Source organism: Uloborus diversus, chromosome 7, assembly GCF_026930045.1.
Source record: "Uloborus diversus isolate 005 chromosome 7, Udiv.v.3.1, whole genome shotgun sequence".
NCBI classification, from domain to species: domain Eukaryota; kingdom Metazoa; phylum Arthropoda; class Arachnida; order Araneae; family Uloboridae; genus Uloborus; species Uloborus diversus.
Genome location: NC_072737.1, coordinates 124109766 through 124126807, shown reverse-complemented (window position 1 = coordinate 124126807; position 17042 = coordinate 124109766). Strand labels below are relative to the sequence as shown.

Here is a 17042-nt window from a genome sequence, read left to right as displayed (position 1 = left end):
CCCATAACCCGTGTTGGGGAGAATTTCTAATCTAATAATATCTCCCCAATGTTTCTTTGATACTAGCAGAGTGAGTTCGGAAATAAGAACTTGACAAACTATTTCTAACTTTCATGAAGTTTATTTAAACGATAATGTAAATAGATAAAAACACGCTGTAAATGATAAAAATAAATACTAACAACATAATCTCTTTACATGCTACTTCTGCATGAGATAACTAACAGTGCAACGCAAACTGCATGACTATTGACTATGATGAAGTAGACCCATTGGAAAATAAGCTAAGTATAGCTCATCATTTCTAATAAAGGCGAACGGCACGAACAAGCAAGTTCGACATACCGATCAAGCGACCGCCTACATCGACGAGAGATGATCAAAGAGAGAGCGAACTAAAGCCGCGAACAGTTTAAATATCCCCCCGGGTCATTAGCATATCCGAGTCACGTGAACGGACACATCACTGCTATCGTTAAGCACACGTGCCTTCAGATTTCTTCTAGAAGCATCTATGACGTCATCCACAACGGAGTTCCCGCCAAGGGTGAACGAAAGTGAAACAAACATTCGGTCGATTCGACCAATGTGAATGAGTGCTGATAAGATTCTTTTACCCCAGTCATGCAGAATGATTGGTAATACATTATAAGTAAGGAAAAACATTCTTTTACTATTGGTGTTGTGAGGTGATGAGATAGGATTATTTACTGTTGTTATTAACAGGCATTTATGCCTAACAAATAGATGCATTTTTTTACAAATGACAATTCGTTCACAGCAATTATTTTTTAGACCTAAACTATATTCGTTCTTATATTCTTACTTAAAAAAAATATTGATATATTTTTTACAACATAATTTTGAGCTTACCATTTTGATTTTACATTTTCTGACAAAAATGAAAACTTTTTTTTTTTTTTTGTTTCCATAGGAACTTTGTTTCCACTCTTTTTCAACTTTAAGAATTAATTACACACTAGGTGACATTATAAAACGCATGCATCAAAATCCCATTGATGTTTTTCCCTTCTTTTGCTGGATTTGTTCAGATGGAATCGTCTTACTTGGCTGATTGCCAAATCAAAGGTGCAGAAAATGTTTTTACTGCCAACATTTCCCCTAATCTATATGAAAAATGTCCCCAAAATTTTGCAATATACTTTATGTTTCAGATAAAAACTTATTCATTACTATAGGTATAGATAATTTTGAAAAAAATAATTAAAGAGAAAAACAATTGCATCTTTAAAACAATTAGAATGAACTGGTAACTTGTAGAACTAGGTATCTAAAAAGTAAAGTAATTACATATGTAAGTTTTAATTAAAATCTTCTGTCTAATATTTATTATTAAAAGTAAATTATTATCCAACAAATAGTTGATAAAAATATAAAAAGTGGTGATGCAAAAGAAAATGCATTTGAAAGACACTTGCGAAAAATTTGGAAAATTAAAAAAAAAAATCGAATTTGCAAAATTCCCCAGATGTTCAAATTTTCCCCAATCCTAGATCGCCGGATCGAACATATTCGGCACCCATGTGCCAAATTACATGCAATCCGTGGTCAAACAGTAGTCTAACATTTTCTTTTAAAAATATTGAATTTTATGAGAACTTAGTTTTTAAAAAATTTAATACCTTTGTAAAAAGAAAAATCATATTTACTGTTGAATTGCTTGTATATATATATATATATATATATATATATATATATATATATATATATATATATATATATACAGTCGACGCTCGATATAACGACCATCTCCGTCCCAGAGAAAAAGGTCTTTATAACGAGTGGTCGTTATAAGAGGTATAATTAAAAAATATATACACGGTCATCATGCATGCCCCGCTGTTCCGAAAAAAATGGTACTTTTTCAAACATTCCAGTTAAATGCCCAAATTATTTTTATCATAGGAATTTTTTTAGAAAAATCGTGTGCAAAATATTATGACAGAATATTAAACAAATTTTAAAGTAGAAAATATAGGGAGGAAAATGTTACACACTTGCAAATCTGCTACTACTACCACAACATTTTCTGAAGATAAAACCGGACAGATGTTCGCCTTTTTGACAGAAGTGATTTTTGCGAAACATTATTTTCTGTTTCTGATATAGGTGATGAATTGTGTTTTTCTTGCTTTTCAAAGAAGCATTTAAAAGTCCCTTGAGAACCCCAAATTTTAAAAACCACTAGATTCAAACACCATACTACCAACACATCTGTCAACTCCCTTTTCTTAGGAATCTGGAAATTTCTCGATTTTTCCTCCCATTATTTTTTTTGTGCTAGCAGTGGTGAATGGTAATCCCTCCACCCCTCTCAAAGTTCGATTTGACATTGAAAACTTCAGGCAGATGTCCGTAAACAATAATCAAAGTCATTTCAAGCTACAAATTTGTTTATTGGAAAGAACACCAGAAATAGCGTCCGCTGAATTCGGTCGCTGTATTGGATTCAGGGTTCGTACGCCCTTGAAAAACCTTGAAAAGTGCTTGAAAAAAAAAAGTTCATTTTCAAGTGCTTGAAAACCTTGAAAAAGTTTTAAAACCTTGAAAAAGTTTCTTAGTGCTTAAATTCTCTCAAAAATCAACGAATTGTGCTTAGAAGTTTTAAAAAAGTATTTCACCAATGCAATTTTCTGAACATGTGTTCAGTATGCAACATCGCGAAAAATTGCTTCCGTGTTTGGGATTTCAATCCTTTTGCATCTTGTAAATATTTTGATGTTTTTTACAACCGAAAGATATTTTGACATATGGTACCTTAGATTAGTTTATCTTTTGTTTAATTTCATTAATTAACAAAGAAATTAATTTGGAAACCATGACAACATTGAACTTACTCGCGTTTCGCGGAAAATTGCTCTTGTGTTTGAAATTTCAATCTTTTTGCATCCTGCAAATATTTAAATATTTTGGCTAATCAAATGTTAGTTTCGCATATGCTATCTTAGATTAGTATATTTTTTGTTTAATTTTAATAAAAAACAAATAAATTTATTTCATGGAAAACATGCCACTTCGAACGAGCTCAGACTGCGAAAAATTGCTTCTCGTGTTTGAAATTTCAATCTTTTTGCATCTTGCAAATATTTAAATATATTCACTAATCGGATGTTATTTTCATATTTGCTACCGTAGATTAGCATATTTTATGTTTAATTTCAGTAAAATATAAGTTTATTTTATGGGAAACATGACAACATTAAACTTAATTCGCGAAAATTTGCTTCCCTTGTTTGAGATTTCAATCCCTTTGCATTTTGTAAATATTTGTATGTTTTTGGCAATTAGTAGTTATTTTGACACTGCTACATCAGATTAGCTTATTTTATTTTTTATTTTAATAACTAAAGAGTTAAAGAATTTATTACCTTGGTCTTGTTTAATTATTTGCTTATTTATTTTTGCAATTTTGAATGATTATCTTTACCTAATTTTTGGTCATAACAGATTTTTAAAAAAAAAATTAAATTTCAGCAGTTGAGCACCTAACAAATTAACTTAAAGTTTGTATTTTAAATATGAAGTTGATTTATATAATTTTATTTATAAGTACATCATGTCTGCTAAAATAAATAAGGTGTATAACAGGGGTGGTTGTGTTATGATTATTCACATGAAATCCAGTAGTGCTCGTTTTTATGCTTTTACCTCCCTATATCTCCAATTTTCCCCTTTTCCTCAAATGTTCAAAATTACTACTTTATTAAGGTTGTGGGTACTTGGAGCATACTAAAAGAGGCTTTAATCAGCAAAGGGGTAGATAGCTTAAGGAGGGTAATTCATCTTCATTTGGATCTAATAAATTGACCAGTACCAGCCTAGCTAGGCCCAGTGCCTGCTGCTGGTTATCAACAGGCACTGGGCATGGTATTTCTATGCAGAATATTTTGACTTAATAAACTATTTTATGAATTGTATGCATAGCAAAAGTTATTGTTGTACATATGTATATTCAAGTAACAGGGTCTTAGTTTTAAAAATTATTCCCCCCCCCCCCTTGCCCCATTTTGCTCTTTGAAACTTTCAGGTAATTTTTTATGAACTCACAAATTACAATTACACCTGAATATTATTGCCTTTCTAAATTTAAATTCTAATTTCAACAATAATCCTTTTTTTTCCCAAAATAAAACTACTTTTGTCATAATATATGTCAACTTCTTGTGAATCTTTGCAATTTCGAAATATGGCTCTATAAATCTGAACTTGCACATTTATTGTCTATTGCAAGTTTATCAATGAAAGCTGAATAGGCTCAAGTTTACATTCAGAGTATTTATCACTGCTTAAGCTGCTTTTATATAGTTTGAAGTGTAGAGACTGGACTGTGGACTTTCATCAACTTATCTTACTTCCTAATTTTTAAATTTACTCGAGGACAGTTGAAATGCCTTATTGGCTGAACAGCTAATAAATACATACGAATAATTGATTTGTATACTTATAAATGATTTGCAAACCTAATATTTTTAGAACTTAATAGTGCAAACTGAAATAACTTTCTCGTTAGTGTTTTTGTCCTAACCGCCCTCATATTGTAATAAACCACTTTATAGCTATTGGAAATAAATGTTGAAACCGGGGGGGGGGGGGGGGGGGAGTGACTTCAAAAACTCCTCTCTGGCAATGCCATTGAACTTGGGTATTTTAGTTTCTTCCCATAAAAGTTAAAAGCACTTATGAAAGGTTTTTTTTAAAAGTATTAATTTGCTGATTCTAGAAAATATACAAACCTCTGACTGCTGCAACCTTTGAAAAACCTCAAAATTAAACCTCTTGGTATCTGCTTCTCTTTATGACCAAACTTTTCAAACATTTTCAGAAAAACTTTCAACGCAGTAGATCTTTCATCAAAGCGTCTCTCGTTGTAGAAAAAGCAATTTTGTTTCCCTATACTTTTTTGTATTATTGCCTTATTTCTATGTGTTTGTAGTAAATGAAATCTGCATACAATATTTTTAGTACAAATTTATGATATTGCCCTGAAAACAAAATTTTTTACCTTGAAAAGTACTTGAAAAGTGCTTGAATTTTTTTCTGCCTAAAGGGTATGAACCCTGGGATTAGACGATACAAAAAGGTCGTTATAATGAAAGCAAATTAACATAGAGTTCATAGGAACAAAGTTGGGACTTTTACCACTGGTCGTTATAATGGGACGGTCTTTATAATGTGTGGTCGTTATAATGAGCGTCGACTGTATATATATATATATATATATATATATATATATGTATTGAATTAGTTGATGAAACTATATATTTTTCTTCTAGATTAGTCACATTGTTGAAACAAGTCCATATTATCATTTTGTAATGGATGGCAAAGCGTTTGCTGTTATTCGTACATACTTTCCAGAAATGCTGCCGAAGGTACTACTTTTTTTTTGCATACATGTAAAAGTGTTAAATATTAGGTTGCTTTAAATGTTGATATTATTATTATTATTTTGCATTATTCAGATTATTGTTCGTGGAACAGTGTTTGCAAGAATGGCACCTGATCAAAAAACTCAGCTTGTAGAATCACTTCAAGAAATTGGGTACTATTTGTGTTCATATAATTCTTGTTCTCCTTACTGTATTCATACTTTCATTAAAAAAATGATTTTTAATTATAAATGTCTTCAACTGACATTTGGATGTATTAATATCCAAATGAGCTAAAATAATTGAACATGTTATTTAATATAGTGGAACATCTATGACTCGACATCTCAAGGGAACTTGAATGAGTGTCAACCTGCCAAGTTTTCATAATTTCAACTCCTAAAGGGTTTTCTATATCACTTACTTTACTAGTGTTTACCATTTACATTGTAAAAATAAATTCCAGTAAATTATTTTTCTTGTTTTTGATAAGTGAATAAAAAAAAATCAATAGTATTATTTCAATACCTCTTGAGGAATGAGTTCGTAGTTTTTCAAAAGAGATGAGAGCTCCTGGTCAGTCAGATTTATTAAAGATTAGAAGTCCTGCTCACAGGGGTTTGACAAATATTTCTTCTGGTGCCTTCTTTCTCTCAGGGACTCCCCTGGGTACATTTCTCCAAACCCTTCCTAGGATTGCATCACATCACACCCGAGGGTCCCCTGTTCGTATCACAGTAGTGACTTGCCCAGATTTCTTAGGATTGCACTAGCAACACATAATGTGGTGAGGCTCTCCCCTGGATACAAGAGGAAATTCTCTATAAGAGTTCTTTTCATTAAAGGATTGACTGACCAAGAAACCCCAGTGTAAAATTCTCAGAAATGGTCAGTATGAAACATACTTGCCAACTTTACTGTTTTTAACGGGAGACTCCCGTTTTTTGCTTCCATCTCCCGATTTCCCGTTTTTTTTTATGATTTTCTCCTGGTTTTTACGATCTTCTCCCATTTTTGCAATTTTTCAGTCAATCATCAAAAAGTTTCACTTTCGTCTCAATAGATGGCACCTCTTTCTAGTCATCTACCAATGTCAGGAAACAAGAATTTTTTCAATTAGTAACTCATTTAGTAAAAATTTATTTTTAGAAACTTTCCCATACCTGCCAACTCTACTGGTTTTTCCTGGAGATTCCTGGATTTTGATCATTTCTCTTAATTGTGTATAAGCTGTAATGAGCATTTGGTTGTACTAAGAAGGAAAATAAAAAATTCTTTTGTATCCTACCTAAGAACAAAAAAACCGTCGTAAACATCTACTGTATTTTTTAATGATCTACTGGATTTTTTTCCCAGTAGATGTTGGCAGGTATGCTATCCACATTGCATGTTAAACGAAGCACGTGCTTTGCCAAAAATTGCAGCAGATTTCAATCCTTTTGCATCTTGAAAATATTTCAATTAATTTGAAAGTTTGAAGTTGTTTTAACATGTGCTACTCTATACCTACTTATTTTATATTTTATTTTCATGTATTGACTTTTTTTCAGATTTTAGTAATTAAATTTTTGTAACTACTTTTTTGGTAGAGACTGGGAATGTATCATACTTTAAGCAAATTCTCCTTATCATTTGGCTTTTCTTTTGCAGTGTATTTTTCTTGCTGCCAGCAATTAGCTTACATCTGCAAAAAATCCTCATTTCATTTTAAATTTAGTATTCATGTTATTTAAAAGCATAATTTAATAATTCTGTTGTGAACATATGTCACTGGTGAATCATCTATATACCTCTAGTAGAATCTCCTGTTTTTTTTCTTCAAAGGTTGGCAAGTAATGATGTCTGTTGCAAAAAGTACCCTAAAATAGAAAGTGGAGATCGACTTGTAAGGGTTCCTCCAAATATGTGTTAAATTAGAGAGTTTTGGCCCATTGAAATCAGCATTGGGTCAACCAGTGGAAAATAAATGTCCACCTTCCTGGGTAGTTAGTTGACTTACCAGAGTTTCACTATATGTCTGTACAGATCAGCTAAATTATTCTTTATTAATACTTATTTTTCGTTACTTATTCATTTTCTTTGTTGCCGCTTTTGAAAATTATTCAAAATATTTGAAAAATCTCTCTCAGGTATGTTGCTGGCATGTGTGGAGATGGTGCAAATGATTGTGGAGTAAGTTTTTGATTATTCTTTTAAATTAAATGTTATAAATGCTTAGATCATTTCTATGTGTTTTCAAATATATGCTTGTTGAGTATGATCTCCAAAAATGAAAGTTTCCAGTCAGGCAATTGCTTTTCTGTGTTAGATGATGCCTTTATTATTATTATTATTATTATTTTTTTTTTTTTGTATTTTATGAGAGAGATGTTTGTTGTTCTCCTTTATACAAGGAACATTTAAAAACTTTGTTTTTGAAATTGAAAAAAAAAAAAAAAGAAAGAAAGAAAGAACAAGGGCTCAAGCTTCCTAAAATTTTAGTCTTTTTTTTTCAGGAAAATTTTACTTGAGTCCACTATCACCCCTGGTGTAAATAAGAAAAACTTTGGAATCTTAATTTGTTTTGGATATGCTCTCATTTTTTGAAAATGCCCAAGTTACTGTTTACTTCTCAAGCAGTTTATAGGGGGATTGCTTTTTATAAATCAGTGGTTTAAAAGATTTTCTTCTGTTGCTAATTTTTTAATGCTTTAAAAATGAATTGTTCAAAGTAAGGGGGGGGGGGATTTTGAGTTATTCAGAATTGTGTAATGCAATTATATATAGCTTGATGTGTCTGTCCATCCGCGCTAGTGATGTTGGCTTTGAAATCTAAACAATACCAAGTGATTTTTCTCTCACTTTGTATGGGTTAATATAAGTGATATTTTTTTAAAACATAATCTTGATCTGTGTTGGAAAATACCTTTGCTTTTGTGTAATAATTTGTTAAACTGCTTATTAATTATAAGAAGTAGACAGTGAAATATGATTCATACTACCTTAAAATGAAAAGGAATACAATCGGACCTTTATATATGGAAGTAGCAAATTGCTGGAAAAAAATTCGATATATAGAAATTTCGATATATGGAAACAATCCTTTTTTATCATAAAAGTATCCTAAAACATTAAAATAAAAGCTAATTTTCGTGTATAAACCCCAATTTTTAATTTATCAAGTATCAGATTAAATGAAAGTTAATGATTAAAAAATTAACAGAAATTACATTTTTACGCCAACCATGCAACTTCATATTCTTTGTCAATTCAACTTGATCGCAACATTAGGGGATTTTCGTTTTAACTATGTGATCGGGAGAAAAGTAAACAATCGATCTACTTAACTTGAATGATTTTTACTGAAGCTAAGAAGACTATAAATGATAATCAACAGACAAAAGGGATAATTTTAAACTGATTTTACAGTGTTACTGGTTACAGCTAAGATTTGAAATAAATTTGAGGGAATTTAAGAACTTCAGAATGGAACAACGACTTGACTACACACCCTTCAACCCCAGATTTCTTATGAGTTCCGTAGCAACCTTTAGTGTGAACGTAATTTTTTCCTCTAACCTTTATTTTTCATGAGACAGAGTCTAAAGTGGAAAAAAAATCTACGAATGGTTCGAAATTTTTTTCGATATATAGAGATTTTATCAATATATAGAAACAATTTTTCAATATAATGAACATAGAAATTTGCTGTGATTTTGATGTATAGAAAATTTCGATATGTGGAAGTTCGATATATGGAGGTTCCACTGTAAATCCTTTTCAGATTAGCCATGATCACAAGGTGATATTTTCTTGGAGCGTGACTAGAATTCTCTTTCCTTTGTTGTTGTCTAGATAATCCTAATATATACACATGTTTGTATAAGGATTGGCTTGTAAGGCTCAAGGCCATAATTTCTGTGTGTGTTTGGAGAAGGGGAAGGGGGGGGGGGTGCATTTTTATCACTTTATCATTTCTATTGATTCTGTCTAATTGGTACTTAAATCATGTTTTGGAATAATGTTATGTTTAATTTGCAATTGGAAATTGCAAAATTCAAGTTAGAGTGGGGTGTACAGGATAAAATAACTGACTTAACACACATTCATTGCAAAATCTGATGAGTTGCTGTATTTTTCTTTGAAAATATAGGCTTTAAAAGCAGCAGATGTTGGAATTTCCCTGTCAGAAGCGGAAGCATCAGTAGCTGCACCTTTCACTTCAAACATTCCTAATATCACATGTGTTCCAATAGTTATAAGGTAATTTCAATCACACAATTTCATAGAAATTAGTATTTTTTTAACTATCTAAAACTATTAGCTTATATTCAATGTTTTTCTCTTATTTCAGGGAAGGTCGCTGTGCATTGGTGACATCATTCTCAACATTCAAATTTATTGCTTTGTACAGTTTAACTCAGTTCATATCTGTTCTTATTCTTTACACTGTAAGTAATAATTATTTTATTAGTAATAATTGTCATTATTATTGTTTTGTCGTTCTTATAATTTTGTTATGAATTAAAGAACATAATTAAATTTGTTAGCTTATGCTTTTATAAATTTATTACAAAATTTTTATTGATTTGGAAGTCTTATTTGTTTTAAGTGCGTTTTATTTGAATTGCTTGGCTAATCTTTCCTGCATTGTTTTGTTTCGACTTGGCTTTCATACTTAGAATATTTCAATAGTTTATTTGAAAAGTGATGGCTTAAAAATATGAAAGAAAAGATTTGATTCTTTACAAAAAGCATTTCTTTGAACGCACATTTGTGTGGCAGTTCATGTGCTTTTTTTAGAAACAAATTATTGGCAGTTTTTTTTTTTCAAAATCAAACTGTGGACAAACTTCAACTTTCCAAAGTGCATCAATTCGGAATGGCAGAAATTTTACTTGGGTTTTTTGAGTACCATTGTACAGTGTGTTTAATAGATTTTTGGTATTCATAGCTCTTTCACACATATACTAATTGACTTTTGATGTTTTTTTTCGAGTAAAGTAGCTTTTTATAGCTGTGCTGAAGTTATTCAAAATGCAGCCAAGCCAATCACAATGAACTTTGTTGGCATAAATAAATTTAATCCTTGGCTTTATCACCGCGATCTTATACTCGGAAGTTTGTATTGAAGTTGTTTCTTGCTTTATTAAAATGCTTATATTATCATCCAAACAAGCTATTTTATATTTATGAGATTGTCTTTTTCATATTCAAATTAAGTCTTGGTTGCTTTTCTCTTTCCTGCTAGCATCATAGTTCAATACATTTATTCAGATATTCACTCTTGAGAAATTTCTTTGTACAGCAGTGGATAACACTGCATACTATCTTTTTCAGAATTCATTGTTCAGGTGTATGTGACAGAAACTGAATCATAAAAAAGATAGCAAAAGGTCATGAAACTGTTGTTGTTTCTCATGAGAACTCAAATCCAGGAATGATCTAAAGTTTGTGCTGTAGTGGTGCAACTTCTGCCATCTGCAGTAATGCTAAATTTTGCAAGTGTAGAGCTACAGATACATCTCTAAGGCACCTCTCATGCAACACCTTCCACGTCTTATTTAGAGAGCTTCCTTTTTTCAAAATATTACGTGAGCTATGCCATTAGTCACTATTTATTGAATGATAGCCTATGAGATAGTTTTGAAGCGTAAAAAAAAACTGAGGAAATAGAAAATTGTCAGAAATCAAACTGGAAATGAGCTTTCCCCCCTTTTTGTTGTATTTAAAAAGCAATATGATTGAACTGTGATTGATTTTTGAGTTTTAAAACTGCCAATGTAATGTCTCTTTAATTCATTTCTTAATCCTAATCAATTTTAAATTTCATCATTTTTTTTTTCCTCTATCTGTGGAAGACAAACACTTTAGGATCCTGGTTTGCCAATCAAGTATTTTGAATCCACAGTAGGGGTTGAACCGTTAAGTGCTTGTGTCTCTTTGATTTGAAGTGATTTCTAAAATCAGTACTCACTGCAGAGGATATTATTGCTGAACATGAATAGTTCTATGAGAACTTCTATGATTTCTTTCAAACAGGATGTTGACCAACTTTAAAAGCTTCTCCCTCTTCATAAGCGCTGCAGCTGACTCTTGGCTAAGGCTGTCTGTGTCAGCTTACCCCATCTAGATCGATTTCACTTCTAAATCTTCCGTCTGTTTACACCGGGTTCTTGAAGTATTTTTCTACATTGTCTATCTATCTGGCATGCCATCCGTCCGTATCCAGCCATCTTGGTCTGCCTCTATATCTCTTTCCCTCTGGATTTTGAAATGAAACTTTCTTCACTGGGTTTTCGTTGTCATACTTGAAAATATAGCCAAGCTATCTTAGTTGAAAGGCTTTAATTGCTTTAACTAAATTAGGTTCTCTAAATATCTGTTGTAACTCAAAATTATATCTTAATACTCTTTACTCAGAGTCTTTGTACTAAGTTTTCCCTAATTGTTCTAAAAAATCTTTTCACGTTTTTTTGTTCAAAGGTCATCTGATTGATTCATCATCCAACACTCTCTTCCATATAAAGCTATTAGTTGAACTAATGTCTTGTACAGCTGTATCTTTTACAACTTAATAGTATTGAAATGTTTGCTGTGTATGAAAGATTAGCCTGCTATCCTTTTGGGTTAAAACTCATGGTCTACTCAAATAAAAAGCTATATTACTGTTTTGGCCTAGAAGCAGCCAGTAATGACATGCGGTCCACACCCGTGGGTGGCGGTGCAGGTGGCTCTTCGTGCCGTGGGCTAGAAACAGTCACGTGACTGGCCGAATCCTGCAATACCATCACGCCTCCCTCCCTAGGCGTAGGCCTTGAAAGCCAAGGGGGACAGACTGTCATTACTTAGGGAAATGTAGGTTTTAGTAAGGTTTGTATTGATGTATTATCTTACTAGTCTTCAAGTGGGGAAGTTGCTGTTGAAGGCTCTGTGAGTATATATTTTTTTGTTTATTTTGAACTAAGGCCCCTATAGTGGAGGAGCCGATGCATCCGCCATTTTGGAGCAAACTTGATCCAGTGCTTCGTAGCAATAGCATTGCTGCTGATATTTACATTTCTTTAGCATAAGTTAAATTGAGTCAAATGGTTGGTTGTACGGCTGTTAATTGTGTAAACAGCTTCAAAAAAGGATTTCAGATCTTCAGATTTCCAGCAGATGCAGAAAGAAAAAATAAATGGATAAATAATAGCCCGCAAAGTGACTGGCAGCCTGGAAACGACGCCAACTGTTTCCAAAATTTGGCCAATGTTCACCTTTGCTCTCCGACTCTCTTGTTCCGTGTTTGGCAAATGATTGCCAATAATTTGCCAAACTTTCCCTGTTGACTTAACTAGTCAGGTAACTTTCCCTGTTGAACACTTGCTCCAAAATGTCGGATGCATTGGCCTCTCCAGTTATAGGGGTTCTACCTTGAACATGCATGCTTAATGATTGTGACATGAAAAAAAAAAAAAATGTGTGTGAGTAACAACTTGGTAACTTATACATAGTAAATGCTCTGAGTCATAAAGATGAGTTATCATTATATTTTGAAACGCACTTAAGAAAATCCTTTTATAAGTCTCATATATTTATGAAGCAATGCACCCTTAGTTAGTTGTAAATGTAGAATGAAAGGATTTAGAAAAGTTAGAGAAGAATAAAAGGATTTGGGCTGAACTTTTTTTTTCTTTTTTTAGAAATTATTTACTTATTAATTTATTTTTTAACTTCTATTTTTTTAATGTTTTGTTAAACCATTTCTCAAACAGAAAAATGAATAGTTTGAAATTTCTCAGCAGCATGGGAAATTATGTAAATTTATCTTAAATCCTATTTAATAATTCATTCTAACTTATTTTATTTTTATTTATTTGTAAAATGTAATGCATAGCTGTTATATATGCTTACTTCTGAACTTCTATTTTACTTCTGAACGGCCCTGCACATTAAATTTAGTTCCTTTTAATTTCCATTTATAAACTAAAATTTGAGGAATGTACTTGTGCAAGGACTCATAAACAATGTCAAATGATTGCTAAAACAAGAGATGTTAAATAATAATAGTAATAATTGCACTAAAAAGGTTAAAAATCAACTCTAATCATTTACATTATATGAAATTAAAATGTTACAAAGTTCTTCTCATTGCCATATTAATTTGCTAATTTCTATTATTTATAATCTAGGTTTTATATTGCTGACACTCAAACCTTCACAATGTTGATAAGTTGTATTTCTCGCTTTTGTGAATGAATTCATAAATAAATTTTGTGTTTCTAGTAAGAATGGTATGATTAAAGCTGTCCAAGGGACCCTGATATGAGAATATATTTTTCTTCTGTAAAACACCTGCAATAGAAGTTGCATTGTAATGTTAAAACTGGAAACTTGACGAGGAAATGCTTTAAGTTTTAAAGGAACAAGAGTCAATAAGTAGTTTTAATTTTGAAAAATGCAGTTGACCATGATAAATGACATTATTTCTGATTTTTTCCATACTTTTTGAATTTTATTAGTTTACCACCAAGATTCTTTTAATTTTGCAGTTTTAGTTTTTTGTATTCATATAGATATAGCAGAACCAAATTAACTCTTGGCACATAGCTAATTTGACTATCCTGGTAACTTGACGTTGATGAAAATTTTCACAGAAAGTGACTTATATATTTGCAGTCCAGTATCCTTTGCCAGCTGTACTCTGCTGTTACACAGCTTTTTAATTTAAAGCTCATTGTTGGAGAGATAGTTAAAGAAAATTACAAGCACTAAATGATTTTGTTCATTTATGACTAAAATGTGCTTCATTGTTTAGGCAAATTAGGCAGGATTGAATGAACATAATTATACCACACATCTGTAAAATCTCATTTTTCAGAATCACAAAATTTTGTTGATTATTTCTTCAGTTTTTCATAGACGCTACTTAGCCAAACGTTTCTTATATCCATGAAAAAAAAAAAAAACCTGGTCCTGATTGACTTTATTTTTTTTAGAAGAAGTATTTATTTTACTGCTTATTTAACTAGACTTGCAGTAGTGTCAGTTTTGTGCCTAAAATAACTGCTTTTGTGAAAAGGGCATTTCTTTATTTCTCTCTGACTTTGTTCCATGCTACGTTCTGCTGAAGAATTAATTTAGTGTTTCAGAGGATAAACCTATAGCTTTTGTGTACTTTATTGACTTCAAAGCAAGCCTTTTCCCCATTTTTCTCTTCATTTTGCCTTCAATGAATCCCTATGCAAGAGTTTTTGTTTTGGGAACAGAAAGTAGAACTCTTTATTCAAGTTCTTGGTTAGGGCCCGTCTTTTCTTTTCCATGTTTAACTATACAGTAACTGATTGAAGTAAATAAATAACTATTAATGTGTTATGAATCTACCTTTAATGAATGAAACATGTTTCATTGCTAATTGCTTTCTAATTAACATCTGAAGTATATTTTTAAACCTAGAAGTCTGTGTCAAATATTGTTTATTTGTGGGGTTTTTTTTTTGGAATTTTCATGTATGTTATAGTTTTAACTTTTTGCTTCTGAAAACTAAAACTTCAATTAATATCTAGTTAAATTTACATTTCCCCTTTTGTTTACTTTAGGTTGATACAAATTTAACAGATCAGATGTTCCTTTATATTGATTTGGCTATTATTACCCTTTTGGCTATCGTGAGTAAGTAAATGTTTCTTAATGTGTATTCGTAAATCTTTTTTAACTAATGAAAAGAGGAATAAAATCTTTGCTGTCTTTTTCAGTGGGCTATACACGAGCTTATGAAAAAATAGTGCCTCAGCGTCCCAGAAGCAATCTCGTTAGTGTTCCAAATGTTGTGTCTCTTTTGTCCCAAGTATTTTTTGTAGGTGCTGTCCAAGTAGGTTCTCTCATGTATCTTCAAGTTCAAAAATGGTTAGTATTTTAAAAAGTCTTAATTTGTAATTTTTTCTGTTTTATTGCCCATTTGTTCAACAGATGAAACTTTTCTGGGGCTATCCTGGAATTCTAGGTTTTTGTAATTGACACATTCTAAGCTTGTTGCTTGGCCCCCTAATTTCTGTATAGAAAAATCTTTATAATTATTTAAGTTGTTTATAGACTTTCAAAGTGACCATTATTAAAGATGTAATTTTTTGGATAGAAAAAGAGAATTAGCGTGAGTGTTTTCAAAACCCTTTATGTTTCCCGACTAGATGATTCTTCAAAAACCTTATAGTTTCTTTTAATAAATTCTTAAAATATAAAAATGCTTTGGTTTTCTTTTTAAAACTGTATATTGACCCTTTATGAGGAACTTGATTACAGAAAAATAAAGGGAACTCGCTTAAATCATATTGCATTTTAGCTGCGCTGTTCCGGTATTTCAAATGACAGCAGAGGGACATTTTACTCAGAACCTGTTACCAAGGGCCAGAATTACATTTAAGTCTAAAAATGCTGCTTTAAGATTCTTATCTCTTAATTAAATTACACATACCAGGACTAATTTTAAAAACCTTAAAACAGAAATGTTGTCCAGTAGAATGACTAAAAATGTTACAGACCTTGATTGCAAACTTCAAAATTTTAAGACCACCATGCAAATCAAGAACAACAAAATACTCTAGGAATCCAATAAAATGGCGAGAATAAACAGCGTTGCCATGCATGAGATTCAAAATTTCTTCTTTTTTCCTGTAATAATTGAACTCATTCCTATGATATTAGAATGACATGAAAACCTTGGCACAAACTTTAAAATGATATACCTCGATTATTTAAATAATTTAAATAGATTAAAATAATATTTTATGCCTTTAAGTATGCATAATTTAATACTTAAAATTTTTAAATGTTCATATAAAATTTCAACTAACTAAAGTACATCTAAAAGACTGTTTGGACAGGCAAAGAGAGTGACTTCCTGGTTATTCAAAATTTTCCGCAGGAAATAAACAAATGAGTTTGTTCTCACATGAATGATATGAATGGAAATATATTAGGAAAATCATTTCTAACAATTAAAAATAAATCAAATAAACTTTTGTTCAAGCAATTCTTGTGTTATTCTTCCCAGACACTATATTGTTAAGATTTTGGAGTATCACCCTGCTCTTTTAAGACAGAAATGTCAAAAGTTTGGTTATACTATGTATGGAGGAATTCAAATATTTGTGTTTTAGTATGTGAAAAAATGGAGCAATTGTGCTTAAAATTTTAATAGTTAAATCAAAATTTTAGTAATAATTAAATTAAAATTTTAGTAAGTTAAATTAACAGTGCTTTAAAATTGAGCACTATTACCAGAAAATGTCCTTTAGATGGATTTTAATAGAAATGTGCATTTTTTTTTTTTTTGCTTTATTTAATGATGTTTATTATTTAATGTATAGGTACGTTCCAGTTGTCACAGAAGATGAAATCTTTCCTTGCTGGGAAAATACAACAATATTTTTGGTTTCTAGCTTTCAGTATATCATAATAGCTCTCCTAGTATCTGATGGTCCACCATACAGGAGACATTTTTTCACAAATTGTAAGTTACTTTTTTACTTGCATTAGAATTTCAATTTTATTGCATGTTCTTATGAACATTTGCAAAGCAAATAACTAAGTAGAGCCTCAATTATCTGAGGCAATGTAGACCAAGGGTACTTAGGATTATGGAAAATTCAGGCTACACGGGCTCTATCCAAATACAATGGGAAATGCAGATAA

General features: G+C 31.3%; 1 protein-coding gene across 1 annotated transcript in view; it reads left to right on the top strand.

The window, feature by feature from the left end:
- Positions 1–17042, top strand: part of LOC129226172 (polyamine-transporting ATPase 13A3-like) — a 124093-nt gene that overhangs the window by 88359 nt on the left and 18692 nt on the right. The window contains exons 22-29 of the mRNA XM_054860773.1: positions 5295–5393; positions 5484–5563; positions 7520–7562; positions 9523–9632; positions 9724–9820; positions 14951–15023; positions 15107–15257; positions 16718–16860. Of these exons, the coding sequence (XP_054716748.1) occupies positions 5295–5393; positions 5484–5563; positions 7520–7562; positions 9523–9632; positions 9724–9820; positions 14951–15023; positions 15107–15257; positions 16718–16860 (796 nt within the window). The remainder of the gene's footprint in view (positions 1–5294; positions 5394–5483; positions 5564–7519; positions 7563–9522; positions 9633–9723; positions 9821–14950; positions 15024–15106; positions 15258–16717; positions 16861–17042) is intronic.